This window comes from Mixophyes fleayi, chromosome 7 (genome assembly GCF_038048845.1).
Source record: "Mixophyes fleayi isolate aMixFle1 chromosome 7, aMixFle1.hap1, whole genome shotgun sequence".
Classification (NCBI taxonomy): Eukaryota; Metazoa; Chordata; class Amphibia; order Anura; family Limnodynastidae; genus Mixophyes; species Mixophyes fleayi.
Window position 1 is genome coordinate 82294114 of NC_134408.1, and position 14000 is coordinate 82308113.

At 41.6% G+C, this 14000-nt stretch overlaps 1 protein-coding gene across 4 annotated transcripts in view; it reads left to right on the forward strand.

Annotated features, from left to right (window-relative positions):
* Positions 1–14000, forward strand: part of INPP1 (inositol polyphosphate-1-phosphatase) — a 74469-nt gene that overhangs the window by 39802 nt on the left and 20667 nt on the right. For all 4 annotated transcript variants that reach the window (XM_075180048.1, XM_075180045.1, XM_075180047.1 and 1 more), the window contains exon 4: positions 7406–7606. In XM_075180048.1, coding sequence (XP_075036149.1) covers positions 7406–7606 — 201 coding nt within the window. The remainder of the gene's footprint in view (positions 1–7405; positions 7607–14000) is intronic.

Here is a 14000-nt window from a genome sequence, read left to right on the forward strand (position 1 = left end):
TTTTTTTTCACTTTTCTTGCTATAGCCACGGACTATCCGTTTATTTCTTTAACTGTATATAACATTGGTGCACAGAACACAGGTCACACACAGTCATGGCCAAAAGTTTTGAGAATGACACAAATATTATTTCTCTTTCATCCATCTGGGGGACACTGCTTACCCATGGGGGTTGTGTGAGGGGGAGTTGGCACTTTTAATTCTGTGAGCTGCCGACAGACCCCTCCCCCTGCAACTCCCCTGTACTTCCAGTTTTTGTTGAGTGCCCAAAGGAGTTGGGTTTATTTTTGTGAGCAGTGAATATTATTCACTGTTGTTAGGGTTTTAATTTATTTTTTTCCTTTTATTTCTTTATCTTGGGTACGAGTGTGCTCTGTTCCATACAGAGCACACTCGTTTAGAGAAGCAACTGTCAGACTGAGAGCCGAACGGCTCTCGCTGACAGGAGAAAGTTTTTATTTTTACTGGGCTTCTCGCCAGGGTGACAAGCGGCTTATACAAACCGCTGTCACACTGAAGATTCTAAGATTAACGGCGCCGGTATTCTTTACAGCCTGTGACTGTCATATTAGAAGATTCCAAGTCCCCTCCTCAGAAAAGGAGGGGGGGAACTTGGTGCTACACTGCCCAGGCTGGAGAGGCAGAGACAACCAGCAGGAAAGACAGCGACGATTACTGCTTAGCAAAGAAGCAGTAAATCGCCTGGGGCACTTATTGGCTTCATAAAAGGAAGCAGAGAAGCCATGAGAAGACGGGGAGAGTTAAGTAACAGAACTCCCCCGTCTGCAGAACAAAGTGGATTCGTCCAAGGCACCATATCTGCCTGGGAAATAGACAAATCCGCTCCTTCTGAAGCTACCATAGCTGCTGACAGAGTTCTCCCCCTATTGCTTAGGCCTGGAAGGCTAAGTACCAAAATACGTTTCTACATACTTCCTATAAATTATAGATAGTGATGTATTAGAATTTGTATGTATGCATAGATATATATTTGGTTGCATAGTGTATTACATGTTAGATACTTTTGCTCTCACATATAACAGTCATACAGGGATACTATCTTTTGAATGTGTCATAGATTAGTTAGTATATTCCGCTTATTTCTTGTGTGTTTGCCTATTTACTTTATTTGGCTGTACTGTGTTACCTTAAAATGTCTGATAAAGGTAAAGCACCTCGGGCCAAATATTATCCTTGTTCGAAGTGTAACACTAAATTACCTTGTGAAAACCAGGACCCGGGGGCGCTCTGTACTGACTGCGTTGGGGCTACTACGGCGGCGCAGCCAAAGACTAGCGCCCTAGCTATAACAGAAACACCAGCGTACTACATTGGTACAACTGCTTTCAAAACCCACAGATATTTCAGCAGTTGCTGCGGTACTCTCTTCAACCTCTAGAACAGTAGACCCTATTAATTCAGGGGTATCTATAGGGACTTCCGAGTCAGTTGCTTCAGGACTGCCTCTCCCTCTGCATTGCCATCTCATGCCCCCCTTATGGGTGAGCTGGCTTGGTCCACATCGTTGGTCAGTGGTCTAGATCGGTTTAACCAATTTTTGGAGAGCCCGAGACATTTACCTAGAAACAAGAGGCACACATCCGCTAACCAGCTTCTGTCCATATCTTACTCAGAGATCCTCGAAAGAGGAGGGTGAGATTTTTGAAGATTCTGATTCCGCACAGGCAGACACAGACGAGTCTCATAGATACCAGGGGATTGATGACCTGGTCGTTGCAGTGCGTCAGGCACTGGGTTTCCTAGACATAGAGGAGACTAGATCTACAGATCGTAGTCTTTTTAAAAAGGACACAAAACGGGCAATCCGTTTCCTTCCTTCTGTGGAGTTGAAAGAGATCGCAGAAGCATCTTGGAAACAGCCTGACCATAGGTTTATTATTCCAAAAAGGTACCTGTCTTTATACCCTCTTCAGGAGGAGGATGTAATTCGTGGAAACAAGTCCCAAAGGTGGATACACCAGTGGCACGCTTAGCTCGCCACACTACGCTTCCTATTCCAGGAACAGCTTCCTTACAGGATCCGACTGACCACAAGATAGAGGCTTTTTTAAAGTCCATCTACACGGCAGCAGGTACTTCTTTCAGACCCGCATTTTCATCGGCATGTCAGCTATGGAAACGTGGGCTGACAGTTAGCTACAGCTTTGCAAGATTCTGAATTGCTTCTGCTGGCACTGCACCTTAAAGAGGCTTCAGGGTATGTTTATGAGGCTGCTCAGAACTTGGCTTCCATTTCCTTCTCTATCTCGGCAACAGCAGTGGCGGCTAGAAGAGCCATATAGCTGAGGTCCTTTGATGCGGACTTTGAATCTAAAAAATCTTTAGAGTCCCTCCCTTATTCCAGTGGAGTGTTATTCTTGCAGGAATTGGATTCCATGATTTTCCCAGGCAACAGGGTACAGAAGTACCTTTTTGCCAGTCAATGCTCCAAGGCCTAGGACTCCTAGGTTTGGTTCATTTAGACAGCCCTTTCGAGGGGGCCCGGCGGGCAGGGGTCAGGCAGTTAGGTCCAGACCGTCGGGTGCCAGGAGACGCTCACTCCGAGGTAGGTTTTCCTTCTCCTCCTCCACAAGCCGTTCTTTTCCCGGATAAACCACTCACCCTCCCTTATTGGTGGGGGTGGGGAAATGTCTGCTACTGTTCAGAGGTCAGTGGGCAGAGTCCTCAGAGCACAGTTGGATTTGCGGGATCATGGCAAGAGGTTACATAATAGACTTGGAGAGACCAGCCCCTCGGAGGTTCTTTGCAACCAGCTTGCCCCGCTATCCACAGAAAAGACAAGCAATGCTCCATTGCGTCGCTTCTCTTCTTTCACAGGGAGTTATCATAAGGGCCTGAAAGACCAAAAGATAGGGGTTCTACACCAATCTCTTTTTGGTACAAAAGCCAGACGGTTCCTTCCGCCCAGTGTTAAACCTAAAGCAATTGAATCTTCACTTGTTGGTACACCTTTCGAATGGAATCCCTGAGATCTGTTAGGCAGCTCAGTTTATGGCGTCAATAAATATCAAGGACGCCTATCTCCACGTTTCCATTTGGAAAGCACATCAGGCTCTTCTCAGATTCACAGTTGGGTCTGCCTACTACCATTTCAGGGCTCTTCCATTCGGCTTTGCTACAGCACCACGGGTGTTTTGCGGTAATGGGCACTTATCTTCATTCCAGAGGTGTGCAATAAGTGCCCTATCTGGACGATTTACTAATAAAGGCTGCTTCAGCTCATCTGCTCGGGCAACATCTTCAACTTATTATCAGTATTCTAAAAAGGCATGGCTGGCTAATAAACCGCCCGAAGTCCCAGTAAACTCCTTGTCAGAGAATGACTTTTCTGGAACTGATAATGGATACCAACAGTCAAAAAGTGTTCCTTCCAGAGGACCAGAAACGGTCCCTACGGGACTCGACGATCCGAGTTTTGTCCTGCCAGAGACCATCGGTCCTCCTGTGCTTGCGCTTACTGGGGAAAATGGTGTCTGCCTTCGAGACTCTCCCTTATGGTCGTATCCACTCTCTGTGTTTTCAATGGGACCTCCTAAAGAAGTGGTCATGATCCCATCAGAAGTTAGAATGTCATCTAATTGTCTTGTTATCGGAAGCGAAACAGTGTCTCAGATGGTGGATAGTCCGGAACAACTTATTAGTCGGCAGGTCCTTCAATCTTAGTATCCACGGACACCAGCCTTCGGGGATGGGGAGCTGTGGCTCTTCATCTGAGGCTTCGGGGGCTCTGGTTCGCTCAGGAGACCTCTCGCCCCATAAATATTTTGAAACTAAAAGCCATCTTAAGGGTCCTGCAGGGAGCACAGCTCATCCTTCAGGGATTACCGGTCCGTCTTCAGTCCGACAATGCTACAACAGTGTTGTACGTAAACAGACAGAATTCAGAATTTCGCCTGGGCCGAAAACCACTTCCCCGCCATTTCAGCAGTCTTTATTCCAGGCATCCAGAACTTGCAAGCAGACTATCTTAGTAGGCACGATGTTCTGCCGGGGACACAAGTAGTGGATACCCTTATTAAGGCTAGAAAGCCAGTCTCGGCTTGGATATACCACCGTATCTGGCTTACATACATTAAATGGTGCGAGAACCGGACCTGCAATTCTGAGGCGTTCTGACTTGCTAGGTTTCTTGCTTTTCTACAGGATGGTCTGGATGGAGGTCTTCGCTTAGGATCTTTAAAAGTACAAGTTTCGGCACTTTCAGTGATTTTTCAGACGTCTGGCAGATATACCGGATGTCAGGACTTTCCTACAGGGAGTGCTGCATATACAGCCTCCATGTGTTCCACCCACGGCTCCTTGGGATCTTAATTTGGTCCTTAATATGCTGCAGATGCCACCATTAAGCAGGCTTATAACAGTGCTAACCGACCTGTGCCAGATCATATTGTTGCCCATTCTACCCGTTCTGTGGGGGCGTGTTGGGCTGCACGAAATGGGGCCTCAGCGGATCAGTTATGCAGAGCAGCCACCTGATCCTCGGTCCCTATGTTTACTAAATTTTACCAATTCCGTGGCCGTAGTGTTCTACATGCCGGGCTATCAGAGTGGTCCCTTCCTTCAAGGGGGCTGCTTTAGAAAGTCCACATGGTAAGCAGTGTCCCCCAGATGGATGAAAGAGAAAAGAGGATTTATATACTTACAATAAATCTGTTTCTCTGATTCCTTCTAGGGACACTGCGTTCCCTCCCTTCTGCTCTCTGAATGTTCTTGGTTGATAGGCTTATCTTCTTTGCGGCTTTATAATTCAACTGGAAGTACAGGGGAGTTGCGGGGGAGGGGTCTGTTGGAAGCTCATAGAATAAACTAGTTAAGTGCCAACTCCTACCCCCCTCACACAACCCCCATGGTAGGCAGTGTCCCCCAGAAGGAATCAGAGAAACAGATTTATCATAAGTATATAAATCCTCTTTTTTCGCAAAGTCTGCTACCTCAGTTTTTATGATGGAAATTTGCATATACTCCAGAATGTTATAAAGAGTGATCAGATGAATTGCAATTAATTTCAAAGTTACTCTTTGCCATGAGAATGAACTTTATCCCAAAATCATTTCCACTCATTTCAGCCCTGCCACAAAAGGACCAGCTGACATCAGGTCAGTGATTCTCTCGTTAATACAGGTGACAATGTTGATGATTACAAGGCTAGAGATCACTCTGCCTTGCTGATTGAGTTAGCATAACAGTCTGGAAGCTGTAAAAGGAGGGTGGTGCTTGAAATCATTGTTCTGCCTCTGTTAACCATGGTTATCTGCAAGGAAACACGTGCAGTCATCATTGCTTTTCACAAAAAGGGCTTCACTGGCAAGGATATTGCTGCTAGTAAGATTGCACCTAAATCAACCATTTATCAGATCATCAAGAACTTCAAGGAGAGAGGTTCCAATAGTTATGAAGAAGGCTTCAGGGTGCCCAAGGATTTCCAGCAAGCGCTAGTAACGTCTCCTAAAGTTGATTCAGCTGCGGCATCAGGGCACCACCAGTGCAGAGCTTGCTCAGGAACGGCAGCAGGCAGGTGCAAGTGCATCTGCACGCAAAGTGAGGCGAAGACTTTTGGAGGATGCCCTGGTGTGAAGAATGCCAGCAAAGAAGCCACTTCTCTCCAGGAAAAACGTCAGGGACAGACTGATATTCAGCAAAAGATACAGGGATTGGACTGCTGAGGACTGGGGTAATGTCATTTTCTCTGATGAATTCCCTTTCAGATAGTTTGGGGCATCTGGAAAAAAAACCCTTGACCGCTTCAGTTCTGTGTCATGCCAACAGTAAAGCATCCTGAGACCATTCATCTGTGGGGTTGCTTCTTGCCAAAGGAGTGGGCTCACTCACAATTTTGCCTAAGAACACAGACATGAATAAAGAATAGTACCAAAATATCCTCCAAGAGCAACTTCTCCCAACCATCCAAGAACAGTTTGGTGACGAACAATGCCTTTTTCAGCATAATGGAGCAAATTGCCATAAGGCAAAAGTGATAACTAAGTGGCTCGGGGATCAAAACATCAACATTTTTGGTCCATGGCCAGGAAACTCCCCAGACCTTAATCCCATTGAGAACTTCTGGTCAAGAGGCGGGTGGACAAACAAAAACCCACAAATTCTGACAAACTCCAAGCATTGATTAGGCAAGAATGGCCGGCCATCAGTCAGTATGTGGCCCAAATGTTGATTGACAGAATGCCAGGACGAATTGCAGAGGTCTTCAAAAAGAAGGGTTAGCACTGCAAATATTGTCTCTTTGCATAAACTTAATGTAATTGTCAATAAAAGCCTTTGACACTTATGAAATGCTTGTCATTTTACTTCAGTATACCATAGCAACATCTGACAAAAAGGTGTAAAAACACTGAAGCAGCAAACTTTGTGAAAACCAATACTTGTCATTCTCAAAACTTTTGGCCATGACTGTACATTCACTTTTTGCAGGTCCGTGGGAAGCAGAATAGATACAAGGAGACCCGCAATCGAAATACTGCTACAGTTTTGGGTATCACATTTTTACTGTGGCTGTGGGGGTCCAGACCTGCAGCCACAGTCAGACTCTGCATTCGTCAGCAGGGTCAGTGACAACGAATCAAAATGAACTGTGTTCGCACAGAATGTCCCTGTACTACTTTAGCATGACTAAGAAAGATGGGTATTATTTATTGAAGGAATGTGATAATCTGTTTCAACAGGGGAAGGAGAGGGAGAAGGGAAAATGTATTTCTACAGAGGTGATGGGAGTATGTTTTCCTACAAATTTGAGTGGTATATGTGGTGCTAGAGGGAGGCCAAATATGTTACAAGACAGGGGCATGACTCGCTCTTTATGTGTCATGATCACACCCACTACATGGGATGTCCCTCCCCCTCTGGTTTGTTGTGCACACATTTCTGTTCACATGGGATTATTTTTTAAAACAATGTTGAGAAGTATAACATAACTGTAGAGGTTCCTCTTTTTCTGTAGTAAATTTTACATATTTTATATGTTTAAGCTAGTTAAGTTTTATTGCAAATATCTCTCTCAATGCAGCCCTCATACAGAGAAAATTTGTGCACCCAGGTATATAGTAATGTCACAATAAATCAAAGTAGCAAACTCCCTGAGCTCCCAAAACATTAAGATTTTCAGCTACAGCCGTCTCAGAAGTATTTGATCAGCAATGTTAATTGTGCTTCGACAGTCATCAATAGGGTAAGTTGAAAACTGACAACAAAAGTTTTTTGTTTCTTTTTAAGATGATATGGTATTTACCCATAATGCAACGCTTGTTCTAACATTTATTCATATACCGAGTAATCCACAATGGTGCCTGAGAAGTATAACCAATTATACTGTTAATATACAGAGAAATGTACGTTTGATGAAGATACATATCTAAATATGCTCTATGTGTAGGAGAGAAAATTATAGTTAAAGTCTGCCCAACCGAGGAAGAAACTACCAATCTATTGCAGAAGGTACTGGACAACAATGAGGCTGCAGCCAAGACATTGGCACAGGTTGTTCACCAGGAGGTGGCTTTAACAGACGTGTCTTTAGATGCTATTAATGTTGGCATTCCACAAAGCAACATTGCTGTTTGGGTGGATCCCATTGGTAAGTGAAGCATCAAACACTATTATTGTACACTGCAACTTGCATGGTTTACCTTCCCATTTGTCAAAAGGGGGAGGGGTCTGTCGGCAGCTCACAGAATTGTGTGTCCTTGTGTGTGTATATGTGTATGTATGTGTATATATGTATGTGTATATGTATGTATATATATGTATGTATATATATGTATGTATATGTATGTATGTATGTATATATGTATGTGTATATGTATGTATATATATGTATGTATATATATGTATGTATATATATGTATGTATGTATATATGTATGTATGTATATATATATATATATATATATATATATATATATATATATATATATATATATATTGGTATGTATATATACACATACTAGAGCTATTGTCTGTGGGATTCTTTTGGACTCCATTTCCTGATCTGGTGCTGTGATTGTGGCCACCTATTGATTGGATGCAGCAGCTGAGCCAGTTTTCACCATTCTTTGATGGATGTTACAAAGATACCTAGATAAGCATTTTATACTCTTATTTATGTAAGTGTGATACTTATATTTTATGTGTAATAAATTTGCTGAATATACAGTATTACACTATGTTGGTTTTTCCTTTCACCCCAAGCGATGTTTGGAGAATCTGCTTACTACACAGATAAGCGCTAAAGATTGTCTATCCGGTACGCATTTGCACTATTGGAAAGGATTTGTGTCCTTGGGAATGCATGAAGGCTGTGTTCACTATCTGCCCTATATGTTCACATTTTCACTGTATTTACTGTGAGATCGTCACTTCCACCTATATATGATATATGTATACTTTCTCTATTTTATCTATTTATATGTACCTTTCAGTTCTGTTATTATAACAATACTACACTTTTGGGGTGCCCTATCCCATTTGCTTATTTTCCCAGATTGATTCCAGATCCACCATCTGTTTTTGGGAATTGGCAGCCGCCTGAAATGTAGCTAGTGTACAAAGGAAACTAGTGTGTGGGACTTTTTTGCTCAGTATTGGGTTACGCGCCTGTGACAGGATGGACTGCCTATGCCATCCTGTCTGTTGTTGCTGGGAACCAGCTGGGCTTACTTTGCCACCGTCCCCTTTCGTTATTCCGAATACGCCCCTCCTGCTGCAGTTGGAGGGTCCTGTTGCCACCACTGAGTTCCTTCTATGGCACTCAGAACCATGTTCTTTCTGGGTAACTGATGCTGCTAGCGTTCTTCGTTACTAGCGTACCTGGGCTGATACTCCTGACCTTTCACTATAGATCAGGTTTGCTTTGGATTGATCCCCCCTGGTCTATCACACTGACCAGATCTGCAGGTAGCAGGCAGAGCGGTGGTACTGGGAAGCCAGAGAACGGATTAGATTTTGGGTCTAATCTGCAGATCACAGGGATACAGCAATATGGAAGATGTTTTCAAGCAGGTCTTGAAGCAAGATGTTTATTTGCTCTCACTGGTTAGTGGTACCAGTGATCAGGTCAGATGTTGAAATCAGAAGAATCCATTTCAGTGTACAAGACAGTGCATTTTATATAGATTTGGACACAGGCTATTTTTAGAATCATTATGTAACCCTGTTTACCAAAACATGGATTTACATGCATTGCAAAACCACTAATATTTATACTTAGCTATGAAATTCTTAAAAACCTTGCTGTGATTTCCTGGATCTTATTTCAGAGACCCACTAGCAAGTCAATAGGTCTGACTGGCATGAATACTTTACAGTCACTGAATACACATTCCCACAGAACGACAAAAAAAACCCCAAAACAAGCCACTTCCCCACATCCCAATACACAAGAGGCTTTGTAAACAAAGGCTCATTGTATCAGATATATACATCAGAAGTAAGGTATTTCCTTTAGCAAGGGTAAACAGAAAAGCCAAATTTTCTACCCTGGTCTCAGAGATAACGATTTCCTATCTCACAATATACAATGTATATAGTGTGTGTGTGTATGTATGTGTATGTGTATATATATATATATATATAATTTATTACACTATACACACACAGAGAAGAATTGTATTATGTCCTCTGAACTATTTTGACCTATGTCACTATGTAAAAAATACTGGATTTACAGAAATGATTACATATATAACATTTTCAAACAAATACCAAATTAGGAAACCTAAAATCCGTTAATAAACAAAATGAAAAATCACACTCGCACATACATTCCAGTGTAAGATTTATTTGCTGGCTGAGTCACATGGATTGCAGGGTTAGCCTGGTTTCAACACTGGTTGAAACTTATCCCATTGTATAACTAGATTTATGGATAATCTGTTGTCTGATGTAGAAACTACCTACTGTCATCATCTTTAAATTAAAGCAAATCTACTTCTGGATCAACTGAAATTGGCAGCAACATGTTATACTGCTTTGGTTATATTTGGGGAAAGATACAAAATAGATGCTAGGCACATACATCATCATGACACAATTTCGAATGCATTTGAATTATTATGTGGCATTTTACAACCTTATGGCCAAAACTCAATCTGATATACACCACACGACTGTAATAAAAAAAAAATATCAATTACATTATTGTCATTGTACTGTGGAGAACTTTGATAAACAAGAGGTATAGCATTGTAATAATCTACAATGAAAGTAACAATCCCATCAACAAATTTCAGTATTTTTTTTGGGGGGGGGCTTTTTTGTTTTTAATAGACATAAGTCACTGTGGCACAGTTTAAGTAGCTTGACAAACCCTTTTCATTGGTTTGTTTGTTCAGACTCTTATTAATAATTTATAATCCTCAAACATTCCACAGAATAATGTCCCCACCGTATTGACCACAGTCACATGGCACATGATATAGTGAGCAGGGGGAAAGCCCCTTTAAGTGTCGTTTCACTGTAAAATCTTTTTCCTCTCTGCCCTCACATAACAAACTGAGAGTCTGTCTCTGTATTGCAGACTGTCTGTGTCTGGCAGCCATTTGTAAGAAGATAGTTAAGAAAAATAACATATATGCTTGAAAGCTACTTTACTTGCTATTTTAAGAAAAAGAACACTTACGTATGGGATTTCTGCTTGAATAGGATGAGATGTCCACACTAGATTTTTGCTGAATTGTGTATGGTTAGAGTAGTGTTTCTTTAAAATTGCAGACTGTACCAGCATCATTATCTATTTTTATAGCGCCACTAATTCCGCAGCGCTGTACAGAGAACTCATTCACATCAGTCACTGCCCCAAAGTTACATTCCTTTACTTCCACAGACACAGATCAAGAGAGACTAAGGGCAATTTAGTAGCAGCCAATTAACCTATCAGTATGTTTTTGCAGTGTGGGAGGAAACCGGAGCACCCGGATAGATTTGTAAATAAGTTTTGCACACTCCTAACTGCAGTATGTAATTTTGGAACTGGTTTGATTAGGCATGCATGCCTGTTTTGCTGATGAGCATAGTTCTCTAAGAGAAAATGTGCCATTTTAGGTGAAAAGTACAAGTAGCCTGAACTGAAAAGAGTTTGAGAGACTGACATTACACATGATTTGAATGTAATTACCTTGTTTGCCAGAGGAAACAGTTAATAGCAATAATAATATTTTAAAAAAAATTATTTAGCACCTCTCTCCCTGAAGACTCAAAACTCTTTACATTGTAGTAGATGAGGCAATCATATTAGGTGCGCTTAGCTGCTATTCTTCAGAACCATCAATCACATCTGTTCCTGCCCCATTGCAGCTTACAGTCTAAATTTCCTACTACACACATACATCATTTTTTTTTGTCAGAATCTATTTCACTTACAGTATATTTTTGAACAGTGGTAGGAAACCAAAGTACCTGGAGGAACCTCATGCAAACATGGGGAGAACATACAAACTCCACATAGAGACCTGGTAGGAATCGAACCTCGTACCCCAGCTTTCAGGCAGCTTTGCTGATCCCTGTGCCACCATGCTAACACAGTGTTTAGCATTTAGGGAAGAGCATCACAAAGCTTCATATACTGTAATTGACAGTACAATCATGATTTTAGATAATAGTGTTGGTACTGTTATTCAGCATGCATGTTGTCTGGATGGAGGTGGCAAACAGGAAAAGCAGGTTCAAATCAAGGATTTTGCGCAACGTTAACACAGAACAGTAAGCAGGCATTTTAAATATTCCTTTGCAACAAACAAAAACTTCACAGCAAAATTTCTCATCCCTTTTTCTTACTAGGTATCCCCTAATGGTTGTAAGGATAACGGTGGTTGATGCAAATCAAACCATAAAAATGCTGGCCACATATGAGCAGCTTAATGTATGAGGGATAACCACTTCCTCTGACAATAATGTGGTGCAGATATTACACTCAGCGCTCTTAATATGGTCAAAATAGATATGGGTGGTATGGTTAGTCAGGTATTTGCATCCCTTATCTCGCTATTAAGAAACATATGACCATATGATCATACACACATTGGGTGCATAACAAATAGCATAGTATATACAATGGCCACTCTTAGTTCATTAGATATAAGACACAGTGTATAGGTAATGGTATCATGCATGCATCAATGATATGAATCTATACACTACTGTCCATTCCAGTCCTAATATAGCTGCTTAAAGGAAACTGCAGACAGTACTTGTTGAAATTTGATCAGTGCTCACCAGACCATAGGATTGTTGGTTGTGCCGTCAAAATTGTGTCCATAAACGTGTGCTCAGCGGACCCCTGCGTGAAGTGACGGGTTTGTAATTACCTTGCCAGCATAATATTGTTGCGTAGAACTGATGGTACTTGTCTTTTAATGTAAACAGTCATGTAGTGTCTCTATCCGGATTCAGGGTCTCTTTTCCCGTGTGGGACGCAGCATTCTCTCTGGACATAGTGACGTATGTTTAACCAAACATTGCATATTCAAGGTGCGACGTACATTCATGAAGGTACAATAGATCTGAGGATTTTTGTTTTGCTAGAGCTGCAAGCATGCAGATTTCAGTCTCTAGATAAAGGTTATAATGATAGCTTTCAACGCATTTCATCCTGAGCCTTCCTAATAGAGTGGATATTGTGTATAGTATGCTATATGTTATGCACCCAATGTGTGTATGATCATATAGTCACGTTTCTTAATGGCAAGATAAGGGGTACAAATACTTGGCTAACCATACTACTCATTTCTATTCTGAACGTATTAAGACCGAGTGCAATATCTGTATCGCATCCCCCTAATGTTTGTAAATATTTATCATTTTCTTTTTATGTGTAATTGTTTAAGCTCATTATATGTCAATGACTGTACCAAAAATATTTGTTGACAATGTATGCAGCTTTTAGGTGGCTGCAAAACAAAGGCAATGAATTTAAAACTGCATTTCTGTATGTTTTAGGTTTGTTTGTAAGTGTGCTTCTTTAGTTTCCTGTCTCAGGGAGCAGAATAGTCACTCCTATCTCAGGGAAGAAGTATCAAGTATATTTACTAAATACATATTGGGGCTGATGCAGAGTAGGATGCAATCCAGGAAAAACTAAGGCTCGGTACACATTACAGAGAATTTCTGCCGATGTGATAACTATTTTTACTAACAGTTAAAAAGAAAAAAAAAAAAGACTCAATCGGCATACCGATTCATGTGTACACACTATAAACATTCCATCATTGAACGAGATTTTCAGTCTGGTTTAAAAATCAAAATAAACGATATGATGTGCTTTGAAATGATAATCATTCATCGTTGGAGCGTGTACACGAATGCAATATCAGGCCGCTCGGTTGTTTATCGTTTGATTGGCCTGATAATCTGCTGAAAACCCTGTAGTGTGTATTCAGCCTTACTCTTCAATAACAAAACAAAAAATAAAAACTTGTAAAACAAGCGTACTATGCAAAGCCATACGCATCTTAACATATGTCCACCTCTCCATCAGCATATGTGCCTGGTTTACAATGAGTCTCATCCTAAGTGAAGATTTGCACCTGTTCTATATCCGATGTAAAATATAACAGGCCTCTTAACAGGTGTATATGCAAGTCTCTGCAGGATTGCACGAGATGCATTTTTGTGAATGCCCCTTTAGTGTAGTCTGCCGCTCGTGTGTCCCTCCCTTTCCCCCGTCCCACCCCTCCAGGCAAAGGCGGGCGTAATTGTGAATCATGCAACTCTGCATAGGACTATATGCCTGCGCCCACTTTCTGGGCATGCACACAGCAATTTCGTGCAAGATATGCGCCGAGTAAAGTGGCATACGTCCCACTCTGCATCAGCCCCACTAGCTATATAGAATCCGGTAATAAAGAACACGTGCACATACCCATGTAAGCATGTGGATATGTACAGTTCACTTTCAGAATCCACATACTAAGGGAATGTCCACAAAATAAACTTTATTTATCAGGGACAAAGTTTACCATTAAAATGATAATGTTA